The sequence below is a fragment of the Ochotona princeps genome, chromosome 25 (genome assembly GCF_030435755.1).
Source record: "Ochotona princeps isolate mOchPri1 chromosome 25, mOchPri1.hap1, whole genome shotgun sequence".
Taxonomy (NCBI): Eukaryota; Metazoa; Chordata; class Mammalia; order Lagomorpha; family Ochotonidae; genus Ochotona; species Ochotona princeps.
The window spans coordinates 17449646-17471326 of record NC_080856.1 but is presented as its reverse complement, the minus strand read 5'-3'; the positions used below and the strand labels follow the sequence as shown (position 1 = coordinate 17471326).

The window sequence follows — 21681 nt, the reverse complement described above, 5'->3', positions numbered from 1 at the left end:
GATAAAAAAGAAAAAGAAACTGACTCCAAAAGAGTGATGTTTAAGCTTGTCAGAATGGTAGGACCCTGTAATGAGATTTAGGTAGAAATACCTGGAGGAGGTAATCCAATGGACACGGCAGTCCACTTGCAATTTATGGCCCAATGTTAAATGTGTAATCTACATTCTAAATAACAGTTGTTTCCAACATGATTGGCTTTAAAAATGAAAAAAAAAAAACTAGCTAGAAATTGAGATTCAGACCTGGCTCTCTGGAATTTGCTTGTACCATGTGACAGCCAACATTTGGCAAATAGCAAAGAATGAAACTGAAGTTACAGAATTTTTCAAGGTCATCACGGACAGGGTGTAAGAATCCAAATGTAGTTCCTCATATTACAGGAAACGCAAGTTTAACTGCCAGTCTTCACACCTCCTTGCTGTGAGCAAGTCTTCTGCTCAGCTGGCTACTAGGGGGAAAAAGGCAGGACCTCCGGGCAGTCTGCCTGGGTGGACATATCCTTGCAGTGTCCTCATCAGAAGCAATACCTTCCCATAAGATGAGGATTGGCCAGTTTGTGCAGACTCCCCAGATTCCAAAGTCTAAAACCATCAGTGACGGAGCTGCCTTGTTTGGAATGGAGATGGCAGTCTAGCCTTCTAGTTGGTTGCCATCCCTGGTCCCTCTGAATCCTGACGAACACTGTCACTCAAAGAACAGGTTAACATGTGCTGCTGGGTGGGATATTTTCATGTTATATAATGTCTTTTCCTTTTCCCCCCACAGAGTGGAGAAAGGAGGTATGTATGGCATCTTTTTCTTTCTTTCTAAGGATAGATTTATTTTCTTACTTACTTGTTTGTTTGTTCGAAATGCAGAGCATGAGAGAGAGGAAAACACAGTGAAAGAGAGATCTTCTGTCTGCTAGTTCGCTCCTCAGATGGCTGCAACAATCTTGTCTCAGTCAGGCCAAAGTCAGGAGCCAAGAACTACGTCTGTATAGTGGCGCCCAAATGCTTGGGTCATCTTCCACTGCCTTCCCAGGAAGCTGGCTTGGAAACAAAGCATCCAGGACTTTAACTTGCACTCTGATGTGGGATGCTGGTGTAGCAAGTGGTGGCTTAACACCCTGCACCACAGCATCAGCCCTGTTTGTTTTGTGCGCTGTTGCACTATCCATAAAGGCACCATCCGACAGAGAATTTGGGTTCGGTTGTGCCTTGAAAGGATCCCAGGCACCATGAGTGACTGCAGAAGTCACACAAAGCTGGAAAAAGGGCAGGTCGTGGAGGGTGATGCCTTTGAGCCATTTAGACTTCTTGGTCCTGCCTGTACCCACTGTGTGGGACAGCAGTAAAAAAAATTTCCTGTGTGTCAAGCATGATGTATACTTGCTGCTACGTGGAGGGCTGTGGTCGCTGCTGAGAGCATCCCAGGCTCTGTTTTGAACACAGGGTTGCTTGGAAAGAAAATGTGATACTTGATTCTCCAGTGTTAATTTTTGTGATCAAGTTCACATGTTATCTAGGTCAGACTAGTTTGAAATGGGAACAGGGGACAGTCAGATGAAAAGAAACAGCTGCAAAATTTTAGGGATGTTGGGAAAGTGAACAAAGTCCCTCTGTAAGCTCCAAGCCTGAGGAGCTGTCCCATCCCTGCCCTGGCCAGCAGGTTGCATTCTAAAGGTGACTCTGGGCTCTGAGGAGAGACAGAGCAAAGTCCTGGGGGTGGTGGGGAGAAACATATATATAATTTATTTTATTTATTTGTTCATTTTTACTGCTGCCTTAGAGGTGGATGTTTGGCATAGCAGTGAAACCACTGCTTGGGACACCTGCATCTCATTGGAGTGCCTCAGTTGGAGTCTTAGCTCAGCTCCTGATTGCAGCTTCCTGCTAACGCACACCCCAGGAGGCAACGGGTGGTGGCGCATGTGTTTGGGTTGTTGCCATTCACGTGTGAGACCCCGATTTCCTAGGCTTCGGGCTGCTGCAGTAGTTTCCAAAGTGAAAACAACGAATGGAAGACCTCTTGCTCTTCCTTCAAATAAATCAATTAATACAAAGAAATTAACTTAAAATTCTTCCTTTAATCATTCCACCCTATGCTTGTGCAGACAGCATTAGCAATCTGATGATAATTGTTACTGACCATGTGGAACAAAGCGATTTTAATAAACAAGATTTTCACAAACAATCTTCAGTCCTAGCTCTTTTAAAAAGTGCTTAGAAAATAAAGGTTAAAAAATCCTCACACTACGAATGAATAATCAACCCAATATTTTTTTTTTATTTCTACATCCAAATTTGAAAGCTGGTTCTTAAGCTCATGACAAAAATAAGCTGGGAAAAAAAAAGTTTAAAACTTACAAGTTTGGAAAAGATAGAAAGCTGCTGACAAATATGTGCACATATAGAGAAATTGTTTGCCTTGTCTGCGAGGCTGAGTTCAAAGCCTGTTTAGGAGAAATTCCATTGCAGGGGAGGGATTTGAAGGTTCATTTGGCATCCAAGAAGCTTAACGTCCACCTGTCCAATTGCTTGCAGGAATGAAGAATTCCAAGAGAGAGGTTGTGGTGGTGAGTATGGCTGGCCAGGGACTCCTGATGGGCGACGGCGGTGCGTGCTCCCTCTAGCTGTCCCCGTGCACCCGCCAGGCCCTGCCACAGCCCCGTGGGGTGTTTGTCATTCCGGAAGGAACTTGCAGTTGGCCTCTGGAACAGATTGCTGTGTGACGAGCTCCTGATAGAATTTGCTCCCTCCATTGAGCATGTCTGCTGATCTCTGTAGAAGCAGTGGGTTTCATAAATATTGAGTAGCGGTGTTTATTATCCACTTTGGCTCTCCAGGAGAGCGCGTTGGGGGAGTGGAGCTTAAAAACCAGAACTGGTGCTTTGGCCTTCAACGGGGATTTCATTTTCCTTTGCTCTTCCACAGCAGTGCAGAAAACTGATAGGAAGGCACACAGCGTGGTGCCTGGCTTGGCTCTGCCTGCTTAGCCGCATGGTTTTGGAGATTCCCTCGACCTCAAACACTTTGCAAAAAAGTAAAAATACAGACTAGGCCCTAACCATGCCTGCCTTATCCAGTATCTAATACAGTATCTAATACAGTGCCTGTTGAATCAACAGCAATTAGGGGTGCTTTGGGTAAGGAATTGTGGAAAGGGAGGCAGTAAGGGATGGTTAGCTGGGTTGGGGTAAGATGGGGGTCAGGGCTGAGCTTGTCATGGGGGTAAGTGTACAGAGCAGTGCTTGAACCTGTTTGTCTCCTTAGGAAACTGTGCTGCTGGACACTGTCTTTGATGGAGAAGCCATAGACCCAGGTAATTAAGTGGCATTGCCAGCCATAAGAAAGCTTTTCATATTCCAGGCCAGCAAAGCCCCAAGGAGAACCTTATCCAATTTCCTGCTCTTGACTCCTGTATGTCAATCCATTTGGCTTCCATGGCCTACCATGCAGTACAGATCTTTCTCTGCTAAAGGGCACCGTGGACACAGCTGACTCACAGACCACTGAAGTTCAGGACTGTGAGTGAGGCCTCACGGTGGAGGATGGGCTCCTACTAAAAGGTTCTGCCCCAAGGACTGGGCCTGTTTCATGCCTCTCTCTATGCAGTATGGAACCATTGGGAGAAGTGGAGAATTTGGCTAATTCAAGAACCTTCATCCCTCTAGGTAGCTTCCATCTCCTGTTCATTGATCCTCCAATCTTCCTAAATGCTTTTAGTTGCATCCCATTTGTAGCGGAAAAGAGAGAGAAAGGCAAATTTGACTTTTTCTCTCCTTGAGGGTCAAGAATTCCTTCTCGGTCAGTAAAGTCAACCTCAGGTCAAGTTGGCCTCATCACCGACTCCCTCAAAATGAGCTCCAGGTTTAGCTCGTTTACATCCACCCTCCACTCACAGAGGCTCCATTAGGGATGTGTATGAATAAAGGGAAGGCAATCAAATTCAGGAGGCGGGTGTGCTGGCTCCCTGCCACCCTCATATGCAAAAGCCCCAGGTCCTCCTCCTCCTCCCCCTTCTCCTGCTCCCCCTGCAAGAGGGTGGCTCCTCTCCAGCTGCTGTGGCTGTTGGAATGAAATTTCCCTCTATTATTAGGTACGTGTTATCATACTATGCCCACGTTAGTATAAGCACTAATGGGATCCTGAGCCCAGGGCTTCTCTCGTTGTGGGGGCGGAAGCAGCAGGCATCTTTGGACTTGCCTTCAACCCCTGTCTTCTTTGGCAACAGCCTGGAAGGACTTTTGCAGGTTTTTGTCTTGTGTGTTTGAGAGAGGAACGAATACACCAACGCGGCTGGCGTGAGTGTCTGCTGATTCTGACAGAGTACGGACGGTTTCCATTGCTTTCTTTCTAGCGAGGCCAGATTAGTGTGTCTAATGAATCACGATGCAACCTCCCAGAAACCCCAAGTCCTAAGGCTTACGCTTCTTGCTTGATGAGTTGATTCTGATAGTAGGGATTCAGGAGTCTTTGCAAACCACACAAAATCAATCAGAAAGCAATGGCTAATGCCAATACAGCTCAGGCCTGCTTTATCTGACATGTTCATTGACATTCAAGAGTTCTACGCCCTTCATCTCTCACTGTTGAAGTGGCTTTGAGATTTTTTGCAGACCTTGCTACATAGGAGCTGTGATGAAATTTGCCACTTAGGAGCCACTCTTGAAAAAGGCAGGGAGGGATGGCTGTTCAAAAGCCTGCTTTCTCGGGCCCGGTGTGATAGCCTAGCGGCTAAAGTCCTTGCCTTGAATGCCCCGGGATCCCATATGGATTTCGGTTCCAATCCCCGCAGCCCTGCTTCCCATCCAGCTCCCTGCTTGTGGCCTGGGAAAGCAGTCGAGGATGGCCCAAAGCCTTAGGAACCTGTACTTGCATGGGAGACCTGGAAGAGCTCCTGGCTCCTGGCTTTGGATTGGCGCAGCTCTGGCCATTGTGGCCACTTGAGGAGTGACTCATCGGACGGAAGATCTTCCTCTTTGTCTCTCCATATACTATATATATATATCAGATATATACATATATATCTGACTTTGCAATAAAAATAAATAAATCTTTTTTTAAAAGCCTGCTTTCTCATTTAGAGATGCATGCCTTCTCTGTTTAAGAAACATTCATTTGAAAGGCAGAGTGACAGAGAAGGAGAAAGAGAGCTTCAGTTCATGGGGAGACTCGCTAAACAACTACACAATCAAGGGCTGAGCCAGACTAGAGAAGCCATTAGGCTCTCCCACCCAGCTAGCTGCCAGCAGCCCAGACACTAGGTCCCTCTTTCTCTACCTTCCTAGGTACATTAGCAGGAAGTTGGATTAGAAGTGAACAGCTGGGACTCATATTGGCACTCCAGCATGGGATGCCAGTGTTGCCACTGGCATCTTAATCCATTAAGCCATGACACCACCTGTGAGTGATTCCCACATTCAAGCACCATTCACCTTTTCTTAGGAGTTAAAACAGAGCAAGGTGGTGGTGAAGGTGGGAGAAGAGAATCATTCAAATTCCCTGATTTATGATTGTTTTGTTTTCCTTCCTTGCAGTGACTGGGAAAATATATGAATTCAACTCCAAAACTGGAGCCAGAAAGTGGAAAGACCCATTAACCCAGATTCCAGCAGGGAAAGGGTCAAGTGCCTGGAGAGTTGTTGATGGGCCAGGGCCACAGACAGGCCCTGAGAAGGGTGTGCTGAGTGACAACGGAGCTGTTGAGGACACAGGTCTGCCTTCCCAAAATGTGGCTGCCAAGCCAAAGCACAGAAATCCAGCTCTCTTGAGCAGGGTTTCCCCCAGGCCCCACCTGGGAAACTAAGCGGTGTCCAGTTGCCAGGGGAAGTGCAGGGGAAGGCTGAGTGACCATGGGAGGCTGCTTTGCTTGAGTTCTGTGGAGGAAGTGGTGGGCTTGGTACAGGTGCAGAAGAATTGAACTCAAGACACCCAGGGATCCCAATGGAATGCATGATGATGTTTAAACAAGCAGAGGTCAGATCGCAAAGCTACCTTCTTCTGAGACAGCTGCTGATCTGCTGTGATTGCTAACTTTAGATGCCGTGTTCCTTCTTCGCACTTCCTGCTAGGAAGCTCTATTCAACTCACTTGTGAAAATGCACAGGACTTATGAATGTAAGTATCGAGGAGCATCACCACCTCTTTTCCCGCCCTCATTTTAGCAACATCTGGATTTCTCCATTGAATCATCCTCGGACATTTTGTCACAACACACCTTTCGGAACACCCTAAGTCTATTTGAAAGAAGAGCAGTGAGAAAAATGATTGAGTGACTGAATGAATATTGGTTTGTTCCTCTGGGAAGATGCAAACACAATAGCTGCCTCCTTCTGGTATTTTTTATTAAATAAGGTGTAAGGTGTAACTTTTATTAAACCAAGTGCACAGATCCCAGATCTTCAACCTGATGGTGTGTAGACTTCTCCCAGAGGTGATCACCATTCTGATCTTAATCATCAGAGAGGACTTTGGCCTGTTGAACTTCATTCTGATCTTGAATGACTGCTACAAGTTTTTTGTTTTGCTATTTTGAAAGATAACACTGCTAACTTTCCTGCACACATCTGTGGTGAACATAAACACTCGTGTTATCAAACACTCCAGACTGGTTGGAGACATTATTGTAAAACCTCCAAACTGGATCTGCTAGCCCAGTGCACAGAAAGCCATTCACTGACATCGGGATGGTGGAAGAAAGTAGGCATTTATTGCCAACTGTAGAGCAAGAAGCCAGGCATCTATTGCTTAATTCCCAGGCTCCTTGAGGAGTTTGGGGTGAAGATTCTTATAGACAGAAACTGAAGCTGATCGGTGGTGCATACTTGCAAGGTTCCTGATTGGCCAGTGGTGCCATGATCTTTAGGGCATTCCCAATGGTCAGGTGGGCTCCAGCCTGCCTGTGGATCCCATGAATCTGGTCACATTTTGACCAAAACTTCGCCCAGATGAAGCCCTCCAGAGAATACTGGCCACTAAGGTCCCTACCTATTAGAGAAGCACATGAGTTCTGGAGTCTGATGGTTAGAAGCCAGGAAGGACAGCTGGATCACTCCCTTAAGACAGTGAATTCTTTTTGATAAAAGGCAGACAAGGACACCTTGTGTTAAGGGGGACAGGCAGGAAGTTGGGTTCTGCTTTAACATTATGGGGGTTCAGTTTCTCTCGTGGCTTCTGAGCAAGAGCCAGGGACTAGGAATGCTGCATTTTACCAGAGTCCCAAAGAGGTGACGTCAAATTACACTCCAACTGCAAAGAGCAAGAGTTCCAGTTGCTCCATATCTTTGTCAACACTTGGAATCATTGGCCCTTTTAATTTTAGCCCCTGTGGCCAAAAAATGACTCAAAGTGAAACCACTCTTTTTGTCAAAGCTGAAACACTTCAACTGTACAACCCACACACCTTGTGCCTTCAATTTCCTGTACATATTAGGCATTGCATGCTTCTGAGTGGAGACAGAACGGGCAGCTCTATCCAAGCATACAACTGAGACATTCACTCCTGGTTGTGAGCAACAAACTGAGAGGAAGTGACACACTGATGGGCTAGGGAATGGCACTTCCCAATGTGTGCCTTGCAGAGGGGGAGCAAGCCTGGCCTGAGCTCTGTGCCCTGCAACCCAGTGCTGTCCAACCATCACAAGAAAGGACCAGGTGAGAGCCCACTATAGCAGGGCCCCCTTTCTGACCTAGCTGGGCATCAGAAGAAAGAGGACCCTCCGAAGACCACCATGGCCCGTGGAAACAAGGCAGATGAACTACCTAGCAGATGAAACAGTTCAGAGAGAGCAGCCACCGGTTTCCTGGGTGCCTGTGCAGCCCTGCAACTTTTCACAAAACAGAGAAGCATTTGTAAAAATGCCCTGGCCTTGCCTGGGTTGAGTGTGATTGGTTAATAAGGTTTGGCTGCTATGGAGCTCCCTTGAATGGGTTTAAATTTTGCCAAAGCAGGCAGAGCTGTTCATTCGTGTGGTTTACAGTGGGTGAAGTGGCTGATTACCCATTTCAGGCATTCAGAGTCTGTGGGGCCCCAAGTCAGATGCTTTTCTCCGTGGCTTTCAGCTTTAATGCAAATAAAATGAGGTTGTGCGGAGGCTGAAGGGAGCCTTAGTAACTGTTTATAAACCCATTAAGGATGATGAAAAGGAGGGGGATGAGCAGCTGTTCTTCCTTCTCCTGTGATATCCAGGCAAGAGGGAATTGCACTGGGCCCAGCGGCGTGGCCCAGCGGCGTGGCCTAGCGGCTGAAGTCCTCGCCTTGAACGCCCCGGGATCCCATGTGGGCACCGGTTCTAGTCCCGGCAGCTCCACTTCCCATCCAGCTCCCTGCTTGTGGCCTGGGGAAGCAGTCGAGGATGGCCCAAGGATTTGGACCCTGTGCCCGCATGGGAGACCCGGAAGAGGTTCCAGGTTCCCGGCTTCGAATCGGCACAGCACCGGCCTTTGCGGTCGCTTGGGGAGTGAATCATCGGACGGAAGATCTTCCTCTCTGCCTCTCCTCCTCTCTGTATATCTGCCTTTCCAATAAAAATAAATAAATCTTTAAAAAAAAAAAAAAGAGGGAATTGCACTAAATGGCCAGGAGAAATTGGGGTTATGCCCAGGTAGGATCTTTCCAAGGACTGGGGGCCCTTCCAGGGTGATGCAGGAAGCGCTGATTGCTGTCCCAGACCCAAGGTGAATCATGAGGAATCAGAAATGGGGGCAGGCGAGGCACCTGGGAGGCGGCCTCTACGAAGGGAAATCCTGCACCATCACCTCCCCTTCTTCTGCCTGGTTTGGTTCTTTGATTAAGGGAAATCCTGAGATCTGAGGTCCAGGGATGACGTCCATTGGTATCTAGCATATACTGGATTTGGGAAAATAAAAGTAGCCTTGTTGAAATGAACCTACCTGGTGATTCTTTGCATTTTTTTTCTCTTCCCCATGGCTTTCACTTCTCGATTGTCATTCATAAAAAATACATTCACCTACGTCCAAGGATTCTGCTATGTAGACATTTGTTATCATTATTATCATTGACTTCAAGCCTTTTGCTTTGGGGGTTGGATTAAGTTGTCATTTGTGATGCCAGCATTCCTTATAGGAAGGCTGGTTTGAATCCTGGCTGCTTTGTTTCTCATCCAGCTCCCTGCTAATGCCCCCTGGGAAAGCAGCAGTGGATGGCCCATGTGCTTGGACCTTGCCCCCATGTGGGAGGCCTAGATGGAGTTCCATGGCTTCACTTCAGCATGGCCCATCTCCAGCTTTTGCAGCCATTTGGGGAAAGAACCTCTGTGTGTGTGTGTGTGTGTGTGTGTGTGTGTGTGTGTAAAACTTCTTCATTGCTCTGCTTTGTCAAGCAAGCACACCTTCCCACCTATTCCTTTGAATTGCTGATTTAAAGCCACAGAGGCCTGAAGAGGGGACCTCTCCTTGGGCGCCACTAACTGCCTGCTGAAGGCACATGGGCTCACAGACAGGAATGGGGAAAAGCCACTTCCGCTCTCAGAACCCTCTTCGTGTGGAGGTTCTATGATTTTGCTTTTGATGTTGTAAGTGTGGTGATGGCAGATTCAGTAACGGAATGAATGACCACGGAAAGTGGTCACTATTGAAACATGATGTTGCTCATTTGAAATTTGTTCCTCTTTAAGATGAATGAACCCTCGCCTAGAACCTCCTTTTCAGCAGAATAGATTATTCAGAACCATTCAAACATGTAAAAAGGAAACTTGGAACAGGGCTCTTTGGCATAGAAGATAAGATAGCAGGTAGACAAGTGTCTGGCACAGTGGTAAAGATTCTACTATTTGGATACCTGCGAGGGATCGAGTCCTACTTACGCTACAAATTCCAGCTTCCTGGTAATGTGTGCCCCAGGAGATAGCAGGTGATGGCTCAAGTACCTGGGTTTCTGCTGGAGAAACCTGAGAGATCTGGCTGGTGTTCCAGGCTCCCAGTTTCCATCTGGCCCAGCCCTGATTCTTGCAGGTACTTGAGGAATAATGAGAGTTCTCTCATTCTTTTTGTTTTTAAGTGCTCATTAGGACACCTGTGTCCCATATTGGAACCCGTGGGCTTAATGCCTCACTCTGGCTTCTGACTTCCTGTGAATGTAGACCCTGGGAGGCAGCAGGGTGACTCAGGAAACTGCCTCTTATGTGGAAGACTTAGACTGAATCCCTGGCTCCTGGCTCCACCCCAGCCTGGCTTCAGTCGTTTTTTGAACAAGCAAACAGGGACTCTTTCTCCCTCCAACCTTCATAACAACACAAAAGAAAAACTTAATGGGGAGGACCTTGTGAAAAAAAAATAGTGGAGAGACTGAAGAGCCTCAGCCTTGGATTACCAGGCCAGCATCCTATTAAAGCACCTGCAGGGGGCAGCAGTGAGGTGTGATTTCTGAAGGTAGAAGATGAGAGAACCCTGAGGTCAGTATGACATTTGACCTGGAACTTAGGGAATAGGTCAAGTGAAGTTTCCAGGGAAGACAGTTCACTGTTGCCATCCTCAGCTGCACCTGGACTAGATGTAAAACATGCTTCTTTTTTTTTTAACTTTTTAAAAAAAGATTTATTGATTTTTGTTGGAAAGGTAGATTTACAGGGAGGAGAGACAGAGGTGAAGTTCTTCCATCTGCTGGTTCACTCCCCACTCCGCAAATGACCACAATAGCTGAAGCTAAACATATCCGAAGCTAGGAACCAGGAGACTCCTCCAGGTCTCCCAGGCAGATGTAGGGGCCCAAGGCTTTGGGCCATCCTCCACTGCTTTCCCAGGCCATAAGCTGGATGGGTAGTGGGGCAGCTAGAACATGAACTGGTGCCCATTTAGGATGCCATTGCTTGGAGGTGGAGGATTACACAGTTGAGCCATTGTATCAGCCCAAGACCTGGCTTTTGCTCTGAAGAAAGAATCCAGTCAAGATAATAACCAGTTCCTTCAAAAGACAACCAGCCACTACCTGGGCACCTCTCTGGAAGAGCTAAGTTCTATATGTAGTGAGTGCTGGCAGAGCTAGAGGTGGCCACACAGTCCCTGAAAGTGCTAACAGAACACCTGGAACCTACAGGGACACATTCCAGGGAGGAGACAAAAGAAAAAACCTTCTGAACAAAGGGAGAAGTGTGTTCGCAATCCTGGCTTGCAGTCCGTTTGCCGCCAGTGCTGGTGTTGCTCCTCCCTGGAGTGGTCTCACAGTCCACTCAGCGGGCATTGATAGGAACCACGTGCACTCAACAAGCCTTCACAGACATGGACCGAAAAGCGTCAGAACTGTGGTTGGTTCCCCCTTGGTCATGTAGTGGTGTTGGCGCTTTCCTAATTAGATCCCAAAGAATGTGTTTGTAATCAATGACACACAGTTACTGAGGGCCCACCAGGCACCAAGGTGGCAAAACAACACAGAAGATAGGTGTGTGCTCAGTGCTTAGATTTTAATGAGGGACGAGAGTCTGCATATACACCTAGACAGTGGCTAGACCTTATACAAAAATTGAATTATGACTGGCATGCTGCAGCAACCTATCCAGGAAACCACCCCCCTTATCTACAACAAACAACCCAGGAAGCCAGGCTGCTACTAGTTCGGGAAGTCAGATTGTGATCTCCAGCAGCAATCTAGGAAGCTAAACAATCCCTCTGCAGCAATGCACTCCCAAAAGTCAACACTTGATTAATAAAGGAGGACTTCCTTATTTTTTATCCCTGCTTCCAATTTAGGACCAACCAGAGAAAGGTCAACTAGGCACCCCTAAGCAATCGCATCAGATATGCTATCTAAGTTAGCTCACCTGCAGTTTCTCCTGCCGACAGCCTCCAATCAGGGCACTCCAGAAGCATCCATCCTTTCTTTTCTACCAGCCTCTGGTTCTCAACCAAAGCATGCCAGGGGATGACTCCCTGGCAAGAGTAACTCAGGGTACATGGCTTTTGTTTTTTTCCTGTGGTTGGGGCTTTTACTTCCATCCATTGGGCTGCAAAACCAAATAGACATGATAGATATATGGCATATAAAATACACTTATAAAAGTATGTATGTGTATATATGATGCACAAATAAATTATGAAATGCTAATAAGAAAAATAAACAGGATTGGGGTAAGGTGGGTGGGTGGACCACTTTCAGTAGGGTGGTCAAGGAAGTTTTCTGTAATGAGAATCAGGCAGCGGGAAGGAGCTGGGCAGTTTGCAGGGAAGAGCCTTTCGGCAGAGGGCAAGGACAGGTAGAAGAACAGCAGTGAGCACTGGTTATAGGAGATGGACGCAGGATGTGTGCAGGGAGGCTGCTGTGTGTCTGTGTGCTAGGGAAAAGGGAGGGAGAGTGGAGACGGGTTTGCAGAGCACGTTAGGCCCCGTGGGCCTTTGGAAAGGCTTAGCTATTTCCTGTGAGGTATTGATGGTGGGGAGCCAGTGCAGGCTCTTGGGAGAGGAATGACTTTGCTTTGATAGCATCTCTGCTGACTGAAGACAGATTTAAGGAAGGCAGGAAGATGGACAAGGGTGGATGTAGAGACACCAATGAGGTGGCTTCACAAGGATGCAACCAGACATGGCCCAGAGCAGCACAGAAGGAGGGCAGTGGGAGCTAAGCAGGTCTTTTAAAAAGTTGGGTCCCAGGTCTAGAAGAAGTCCCAAAGGCCTGAGGAGGAGCTGGTATCCCATGCGGGGCACAGGCACAGCCACCGCTCACGCAGGAAACAGAGGTGGCCGGGGGCCACATCCTGGGGGAGAGAACACGGGCTCCGGATGGAGATGAGAGGAGCAGCTCAAGAGCAGCACCCAGAAGGTGCTCCAGCCTCCTCCAGCCTCCTCTACTCCGAGAGCGGAGAGATGGGACAAAGAAGGCAGCAAACGAAACCAAGAGCAGAGACAGACAGAGCCTGGAGTACCCAACAGAGGAAGACAGAGAATGACGTGCCTTCTAGGACTCCACCTGCAAGGGCCACAGCTGGATGGTTCTGCAGGTGCCCGCCATCAGGGTGTCTCGGATGAGGAAGCGCCCACAGGGTGGGAATCAAAAAGGTACCATCCTTCATGGCGTGAGAATTGGAAAGCTGAAGAAATTTTTCTCATCTTGATCACTGGATTTTGATTACGCGTTTAGTATGCATTGAAGAGCAGATCTTAGTTTTTTTTTTTCTTATAAAGCAAGAAGTGATAAATGATGTGTATAGCTCGTATAATTTGTCTCAAAGAAGAAAAAGTTTGAATGTCACTTTTTTTCTCTCTGTCAGGAAAATGTCCTTTGGGGCGTCATCCACTTCATTTTCTTTGTCCTTTTCCTGTGCAAGTTGCATGTGCTTTGTTTTTGAGTGCTTATTAGGGCCTCTTTTTAAAAATGTAATTTGAATGTAAGTTCCTCCAACAAAGCAGCCAAGCTGACAGCGTGCCTTCCGCAGTTAGCGGCTGCTTTAACATCAGCCGTGCGTGAGGGTATCATAAACCATCCAAGGGCCAATGCAGCCCCCTCAGCCCAGGTGACAGGGGGAGCTCAGTTCTCTCGACATCTCATCCATTCTGGCTTGATGAGGCTGGGCATGGATGAGGAGCACTGGTCAACCTCACCGTGCGCCCCCCCCCCCCCGCCCCCGAAATAGCTTTCGCTGCATCTCAGCAGTGGGACAGACAGAGAAGCTGCAGGATGACAACCACGTGCCTGAAAAGAGCTGAGCACTCTAAAAGAGGGGTCTTCACCCTCACACCGTGTTCTGGGAATGCTCCAACAAACAGCCAGTGTGCCAAGCTGGGTGTATTTCTTGAAACCTGTGTGGGGAAGGACTCAAATACTACCGTCTTTGATCCATGGTTTGGAGGATGCGGGTCTGACATTTAAACCTCGTATGCCCAGACTAAGGTCGGAAGGATGGAGCAAACAGCTTCGCCTCTTGGTGCTCAACCCCATTACCGCTTTCATCTTGTCGCTGCTGGGAAAGAAGGAAATTTACTAGCTGGCTTGTCGGGGAGCTGGGGTGCATGCCTTAATTCCCAAGGGTTGAAGGAGGCTTCCAGCATGGGGACCTGTGCCTGGAGCAGCTAGTTGGTGTCACTGGGCTCCGGTAAAAGGAGCAGTTGGTGGAGAGGCAGAGGCAGGGCATACAGATGGTGCCCTAAGAACTGGCCAGGGAGGTCCGCCCCAAGGGAGGCCAGCAGGAGCCCAGGCAGGCTTCCTTTCCTCCAGCAAAGCCGACAAAGGGCAGCAGCATCACAGGATTTCTCAAGAAATAAAAATTCCTAGCACACCCCTGGGGCCTGGGGGCGAGAAAATCGACAACGTGTTGATTGGAAACAGATCGAGCCGCTGCGGGCTCGTGGAGGCTGCTGCGGAGCCAGGCCTGGTTCCTACGGCTTCACAGCGACACCCAGTGGCCTCCCGGGACACCTGCCGCCTCCACGCAGCGAGGCGCCCGCTGGCCCTTGGGGTCCAGGACACCTGCCGCCTCCAGCCCGAAGCTGGTGTGACTCCCTCCTCCTTGTTTTCATTTATTAAATCTCATTTGGTGACACTGTTAGATGACTTGTGTACAAATGAATTCTCCCAAGACTGTGGTTAGGCTGTTGTTGGCCGTGTGCCATGACCATGTTCCAAGTTATTTCATGACCTCAGCCTCCAGGGCCACCCTGATCCATGTCTGCCAAGAAAGAAAAAGCAGGCGCCTCTGGCCAGGGGACAGCACCTTCACGTTTTTACTTCTCCTCTCACCTTCCTGTGTCCATCCAAGTTCTGGCTGGGCTCATGCCTGATCAAGGGCACCCAAGGGGTTGACTCAATGCCTGGGATACTGTTAATACTCAAAAAATCTATTTCTTCTCTGAGTGACGCAGGGCTTGCGATGGGACGGGGGACAGCCTCGAGAGAGAGGTCAGGTGGTTCACTCCCTAGGCGGGATCTGGTGCAATCAGACCGTGAAGACTCTTCCCAGCGCGCCCCCTGCTGGCAGCCCTGCTTCCTGGTCGTTAGTGGAGGGTGGTTTGTGGTTCTGGAACAGCCCGGCTTCTAGACTTCTGTGGTACAGTCTAGGGCCTATTTGGGCTGCTCTCTAGGGAGGGTGCCATAAGGCCCTGCTTTCCAGACCCCTTCAAAAGCCACCCATGAGTCAGCCTTGCTGGGGAGGAAACTTCTGCCCCTAGGCTGCATCTCATCCGAATTTCACTGGCCAAACTGGGTGGTTCACTGGGTTTCTTTGGTTGGAAAGAACTGAAATGCCTAGATAAAGAGGCATGGACTCCATCGCTTGGTTTCTCCAGAGGACAAAAGAAGCAGGAAACCTGACACTTAGGGGACATAAGCTAGTGGATGTGCCGTTCCAACATCATTTCAGTAACCTTCCAACTCTAAGAAATATGCCATGCTGGGAATGCCATTTCATTGCCGAGTTCAGAAGTCCCTGACTCCTTTGCAACTGGGGTCCACGGGACATGACATATTTCTGCTGATGGACACACCATCATGAGACTTCAGTCTGGAAGGTTAAACAGCAAGGGAGCTGCTGCCACAGGGGACTGTGTCCTAGGCATGCAGAGCCCTGAAGGCGGCAGGGACAGAGGTGCTGCCAATGGCTGCACACTTCCTGTCAGGGGCCGGGCCTATGGCCAGACAGGTGTGGATTTGCTTTGTTATTATGTTTGGCTGCAGAGCCCAACCCTGCATTTCTCTGACCCTGCTGGAGAGTCTGCGAGCCACTAGGATGCTTTGATAAACTCAGCTTCTGTTGGGACAAGCCAGCGTGAAAGGCAAGAACCCTGACCGAGAGGTTCATGGTGAGGGGAAAAGTGGGTCTCTCAGAGCCTGAGATCAGAATATGGTTGGGCATTCAAGGCAGGTGCAAGGAGTCAGTGTCAGCAGCCAGAGAGTTGTACTCAGCCCTGCTGTGTGAGGCCAAGGCTGCTGCTACTGCCTGGCCAACATCCCTCCAACAACCTTTTTTTTTTTTAAGATCTATCTCTTTGAAAGATGGAATTTTGCAGAGAGATGGAAAGACACAGAGAAAGTGAGATCTTTCATCTGCTTATTTCCTCCCCAGTTGTTGCAATGTCCTGCAATGAGGCAGGCTGACGCTGGGAGCTTCATCCAGGGCCCACATGGGTGCAGAGGTCCAAGCATTTGAGTCAGCTTCCACTGCTTTTCCTAGGCCATTAACAGGAGCTGGAGGGGAAGTTTAGCAGCCAGGACACAAACTGGTATCCATGTGGATATCGGCATTGCAAGTGACAGCTTAACCAGCTATGCCACAAAGCCAACTTTTTTTTTTCTGCTGTTATGCCCTGGGTTCTGGTAGAACTGACAGTATGCCCCAGACCCACTACTGGACACATGACACAGGCTAGTCTAAGCGAATCACTGTTTTTCCCTGGCTCTGGTGATTGGTTCAGAGATGGATACATACATGAGAGGGGACTAATGAGGGCTAGTCTAAGGACTTGTGTTACTTCTAGGGAATTAGCTGCTGAGGTTGCTAATCTGGAAGGAAGGAAGCATGAGGCGCTAAAACATGGCCCCGCATTCCTTTAGCCCCCTCTCCCTCTTCCCCATTTGCCCATCTGGCCTTCTGCTTTCCACCACACACTGAGGCAGCCAGGGGCTCTCTGCAGAAGTCAGGCAGATGATGGACACCAGTTGGTCATAATGGCCAGAGCTGAGCTGAGCTGAGCTGAAGCTGGGAGTCAGGAGTTTCTTCCAGATCCCCCACATGGTACAGGGGCCTAAGGACCTAGACCATCCTCTGTTACCTTCCCAGGCCATCAGCAGGGAGCTGAATCAGGAGCAGAGGAGCAAGGACTCAAACCGGTGCCCACATAGGATGTTGGTGCTGCAAGCCAAAGATTAGCCTGCTCTGCCACTGAGCTGGCCCTAGTTATGTGACATCTGTGAGTTTCTACCTCCTATATGTGTTGGAGTGAGGGCAGCAGTGACCCTGCTGCACAGTGGTGCTATGCAAATGACTCACATTCTTTGTTAGGTGAACCCTTGGGAAATACCTTTTTTTTCCCCCTTCTGGCGAGCTGTTTCCAGAGGCCAGAGCCCAGGCAATGGCTGTCTTGGCATGTGTGAGCCTGGACCTGGACCTGTCCCCCAGCGTGCTGAGCACTGATACGCATCCCTGGCCCCCACTCTTCTGTTGAACACTTTCTTTAAAGGTTCTCCCAGGCCTGAGGACTTTGTGTGCGGGGAATAGACATGGGTGGGAAGGGAGGGGTGGAGGAGCAGTCCCCTCCCCATTCTTCTTGGTCTGTGAACCTCACCTGACTCTGAGAAGTGACTCAACATGACTGCCCCCCCCCTCAGTGCAGACTCTGGGAGAGCTAATCCAGCCTCAGCCAGGCTTTCCTTTAATTATCCATCTAAGGAGCTGGCAAATCCGTTAAGAACAGTATCTGGGAGGTAGTGGCCCAGGCAGATCCGGGGCTTACAGGTGCACTGTTGTGACAAGAGCTGAGGGGGTACTGCGGTCCTTTGCTTTGCCCGGGATGCCCACACCAGACCCAGCTGACTTCATCCAATTTAATCCTGCTAGTAACCCTGTGGTCCGGCAGAGTTCAGCCTAGAGAAAACTCCCATGGAGTTTCAAATTCACAAGAATCTGGAGGTCAAAACGTTCACTTCCTTTGTGATGCAGAAGAGGAAAAGGAGGCCCAGGGCTAAGTGGTCTGGCTAATTAGGAGCTGAGGTAGAACCTGGATCTGGGGCTGCAGACAACCCACGTGGAGAGGTCAGCACCTGAGTGTGGACAGCCAGCTTGGGATCCCTTTTTTGTTGTTATTGTTCTGAAAGTTAGGAGTTACAGAGAGAGAGAGAGAGGAGGGAGGGATTGAAGGGAGTTTCCATCTGTTGGCCCACTACCCGAGTTGGCTGCAACAGTCAGTGCTGTGCCAGGCCAAAGCCAGCAGTCAAAAGCCCGGCCGCGTGGGCCATCTTCCACTGCCTTTCCCCGGGGTGCGTTAGCAAGGAGCTGGATGGGAAGAGGCGTGCCAGCAAGGAACCAGCACTCATATGGAATGTTGGCGTTGTACGTGGTAGCTATGCCACAGCACTGGCCTCTGTTTTGGGGGTCTCAGTCTGAGTTCCCACTACCAGCGCAGCTTCTGGAACAGTCCTTGGTGAACAGACCTGGGCTCTAGCATTCAACTTCCCCAAGGAGAGACTCTCAAGTTCTCTGCTAAGTCAGATAAGAATCCTCCCGCTGGCCAGGAGTGGGCACAGCTCAGCAGAGTGCGCCTCTGGTCCTGATCCATTGGATATGAACTGTTTTCCTGGCCCTGGATGGGTCTGTGTGCCCCCTGGGGACTAGGAGCTGCCTCTTCTGGCTGAGAGGGTCCCTGGAATCCTAAATCTGGAGCTTAGCAGGTGCATCACAGGAAAGGGACATGGATGACATTTCCACCTGAGATGCCCTGACAGAGCAGCTGCCATGTGTGCTTCTGCCTGACTGTGCCTGGCCAGCTGGGCCTTCCTGGGTAGCAGGCAGTTCCCTGGAGGTGTCTTTTGAGTGACGCTGCCCTGGTGAGCACATCTCATCAGCGGTACACCTGTTCAGCCGCAGTACAAACAGCCTGTTTGCTGACTTACTTAGCGTCCATTAAGCTCATATTCAAATCAACACGCAGAATGGAGTAGGGAGGGGTTACGGTACCCAGAGGGGGTTCCAAAGGTGTTTAAAATGTATGAAGATCTGTGTACCAGATGTTTGTTTCACCTAAGTAAGAGAAAATAATGAATCAGAACAAAACACTGCCCTGCAAACTCTGCTGAGAGCAGTGGCTAGACCGTTGTTCTTTCCTGGCCTCCATAAAAGGTTATGGTGGGGATCATCACCATGAGGGATGATGGACAGCCGTGGAGTCCTGGGTCACTGCTGGGATTACACAGCAGTGATAGAGGCAACTGGTAGGCACACAACAGATTTCAGAACCTTGCACTTGAAGGACTCCCCATAGTCAGCTGTGTCTAGGCAAACATCAGAGGGTCAAGGACCAAACAGCTGGCTGAGGTCAGGCTTTCTCCCAGCAGGAGGGGTTGCATCCAAGCTCGCTTTCTTGTGGGACTGGAGAACTGCTCTCCTTGTAACAGCATAGAGCACTCCCTCCCCGTCCGCTCTGGAGCCAAAAGCATGTGACTCTCCACAGACTGGGGGAAGCCTGTTGCTTCACCTCAAACTTCCCTCGTGAAGGGACGAAACCCAGAATGGACTCACAGGGCCTGGCACCCAGACACAGTCTCAACCACTTCAGGAAGCTGCTTCCAGCCGCCACACAGAGATCCACAAAGGCCCTATGATTTAGAGCTCCTGCTTTGTTCTCAAGATCAGAGGCACTCCTAGGACCATCAACTGCCAGAACCTTTCATGCCGTCATCAAGCCCAGAGGCACAAGGCCAAGAGGGAGGGCAGGAACCACAAAGGAGCTCCAGTGCATTCCACTGGGTGGGAGGGGAGTTGGGTGAGGCTGGGCCTGCCTTGGTCAGTGCTGCTCAGGTCCCCTTCCAAGGGTTCTTCCATGCCCCAGCCCACCCTGCCCTGAGTGTGACTCAATCTTGGGTTCATCACCACCTGCTTGCTGCTCTCTCAATTCCGCCAAAAACGTGGGGCCCTCTGCTTACTGGTGGGAGTGCAGTACCACGTCTTCCTATTAGCCAGTGACCTTTGAGGACAACTGGCATCTCTATAACACAGATGTGGCCTCTTCATGGCAAGTGAGCTCTTCTACAGGCTTTGCATGGCTCACGTGTCTGGGGAGAAAACACCCCTTACTATGTAACAAAGCGGAGGGAGAGAATGCTCTGCTTGCTGCAAACTTAACTAGGCCCATAGAGATTACTGTGTCAGGCAGTCTAGTTGCGTGAATGGAAATTGAGAATTCTTTCTCTGGGGCTAGCACAGTGGTATAACAGGCTAGGCCTCCACCTGTGGTGTCAACATCCCATATGGATGCTGATTTGAGTCCTGGCTGCTCCACTTCCAATCCAGCTCCCTGCTACTGTGCCTGGAAAAAGCAAAAGAAGATAGTCTAAGGGCTTAGGCCCTTGCACCCACATTGGAGACCTGGAAGAGGCTCTTGGCTTCAACCCAGCCCATTTAGTCAGTCAGTCCATTGCCAAGCATCTTCTCTAAACCAAGGCTGCTGTCTATAAGGTGTTAGGGGTGAGCTGTGGGCTGTCTGACGCTCACCTCTCACAGATACCTCATCCATCAGAGTAGAACCGTGGGGACACATGGGCAGTGGTTCTTGGGTTGGTCTACGCAGAAACCCAAGGTGGAGAGAGAGAACCATGAGCCCCAGGGACAATTCACAAGGCTGCCAGTGCAACCCTTCACTTCACCAAGATTCATCAGCTCAGTGCCTTTCATATTGCCACCATGACCAACTGCAAGAAATACTTTTAACATTGTTACCCAGCACACACAGTGAATAAGTATACATATGGGGAAACATGTATACTTAGTGAAACCTTATGGAAACTTGGCAACATTTTATGAGACATACACCAGTTCATAGTATATGTTAAATCTGATACATTTTCCTTTCTTTTCTTTTCTCTATTCTATTCTGTTCTATTCTGTTATTTTATCCTATCCTATCTTATTCTATCCTGCTCTATTCTCTTTCCTATCCAAATGATGCCTTTGAATTTTGCAGTCCACAGACAGAAGGAAAATGACACTTTCAAAAAACGCCAAAGCTGAGACTGTTATTGTGAGATAACGGGTTGCCACACTGCCTGTGACACTGGCATCCCATGTTGGAATCCAAGTTTAAGTCCCAATGCCCTGCTTCTGATACAGCTCCCTATTGATGCACCCAGGAAAGCAGCAGAATATAGCCAAAGTGTTGGGCCAATCCCCACCTCCTTCAAGGAGACCCAGAGGGAGCTCCTGGCACCTAGATTCTGCCTGGTCCAGCCATAGCCCTTGAAGCCATCTGGGGAGGGAAGTAGCAGGTGGAAAATCTCCCGCTTCCACTCTCTCCTTTCTCTCTGACAGTCTTCCTTTCAAATAAATAAGTATTTTTTATAAGGAAAAACAGACAATTGAAAAAAGAGGAAAGCAAACACTATAAGGAGAATTTACCATCACGCCTTATTTTAAATGTATTCAGGCAATCCCTATTTAGATCACCGAGGTAAACTCTTCCATACATCAAATCAATCTCCTCTTAATTTGCATTGAAGAAGATTCAACATTTTGCTGTTGGATTTGCTTAAAGCCAAGTACAACCTGCTGCCAGTTTTTAAGTGACTGTGAACAAAGAATGTTTTCAAATGAAAACAAAAATTCATAAGGAGAATTATTTCCTAACACTCAAAAATCACAGAAAATTCAAAGCTCTGTATCTAACTCTACTGAATCATGGCCATCCTGTTCATCTGCCTTAAGGACCCGTGCTCAGCCGGGCCTGCAATGCTTATAATCTGGCCTTACATAGAAAGAAGTAGCTGGCCCCCGGCTTAACCTGCAGCATTTCTTAAGTTGGGCACAGCAGTACCACAAAAAGAAATACTGAGACTTCTCTTCGCTCTCTCTTTTCTAGAAAAAAAAATTATTTAAAAGGCAGAGAGAGACAAAGAACTCCCGCTTGCTGGTTTACTCCTCAAATGCCCACAGCTGCCGGAGCCAGGCCAGGCTGTGTAGCCAGGAGCTGGAGCTGAGAACTCAATTCCAGGTCTTATGTGTGGATGTCTGACATCCAAGCACTTGACCCATCACCTGCAGCTCCTGCGGC

The 21681-nt window shown here is 49.0% G+C and overlaps 1 protein-coding gene across 1 annotated transcript in view; it reads left to right on the top strand.

Moving 5' to 3' along the window:
• The window catches only part of CDHR3 (cadherin related family member 3), a 49544-nt gene extending 42376 nt beyond the window's left edge, over window positions 1-7168 (top strand). The window contains exons 16-19 of the mRNA XM_058681265.1: window positions 767-780; window positions 2527-2558; window positions 3256-3304; window positions 5523-7168. Coding sequence (XP_058537248.1) covers window positions 767-780; window positions 2527-2558; window positions 3256-3304; window positions 5523-5791 — 364 coding nt within the window. The 3' untranslated portion in view covers window positions 5792-7168. The remainder of the gene's footprint in view (window positions 1-766; window positions 781-2526; window positions 2559-3255; window positions 3305-5522) is intronic.
• Window positions 7169-21681: the final 14513 nt, after the last annotated feature.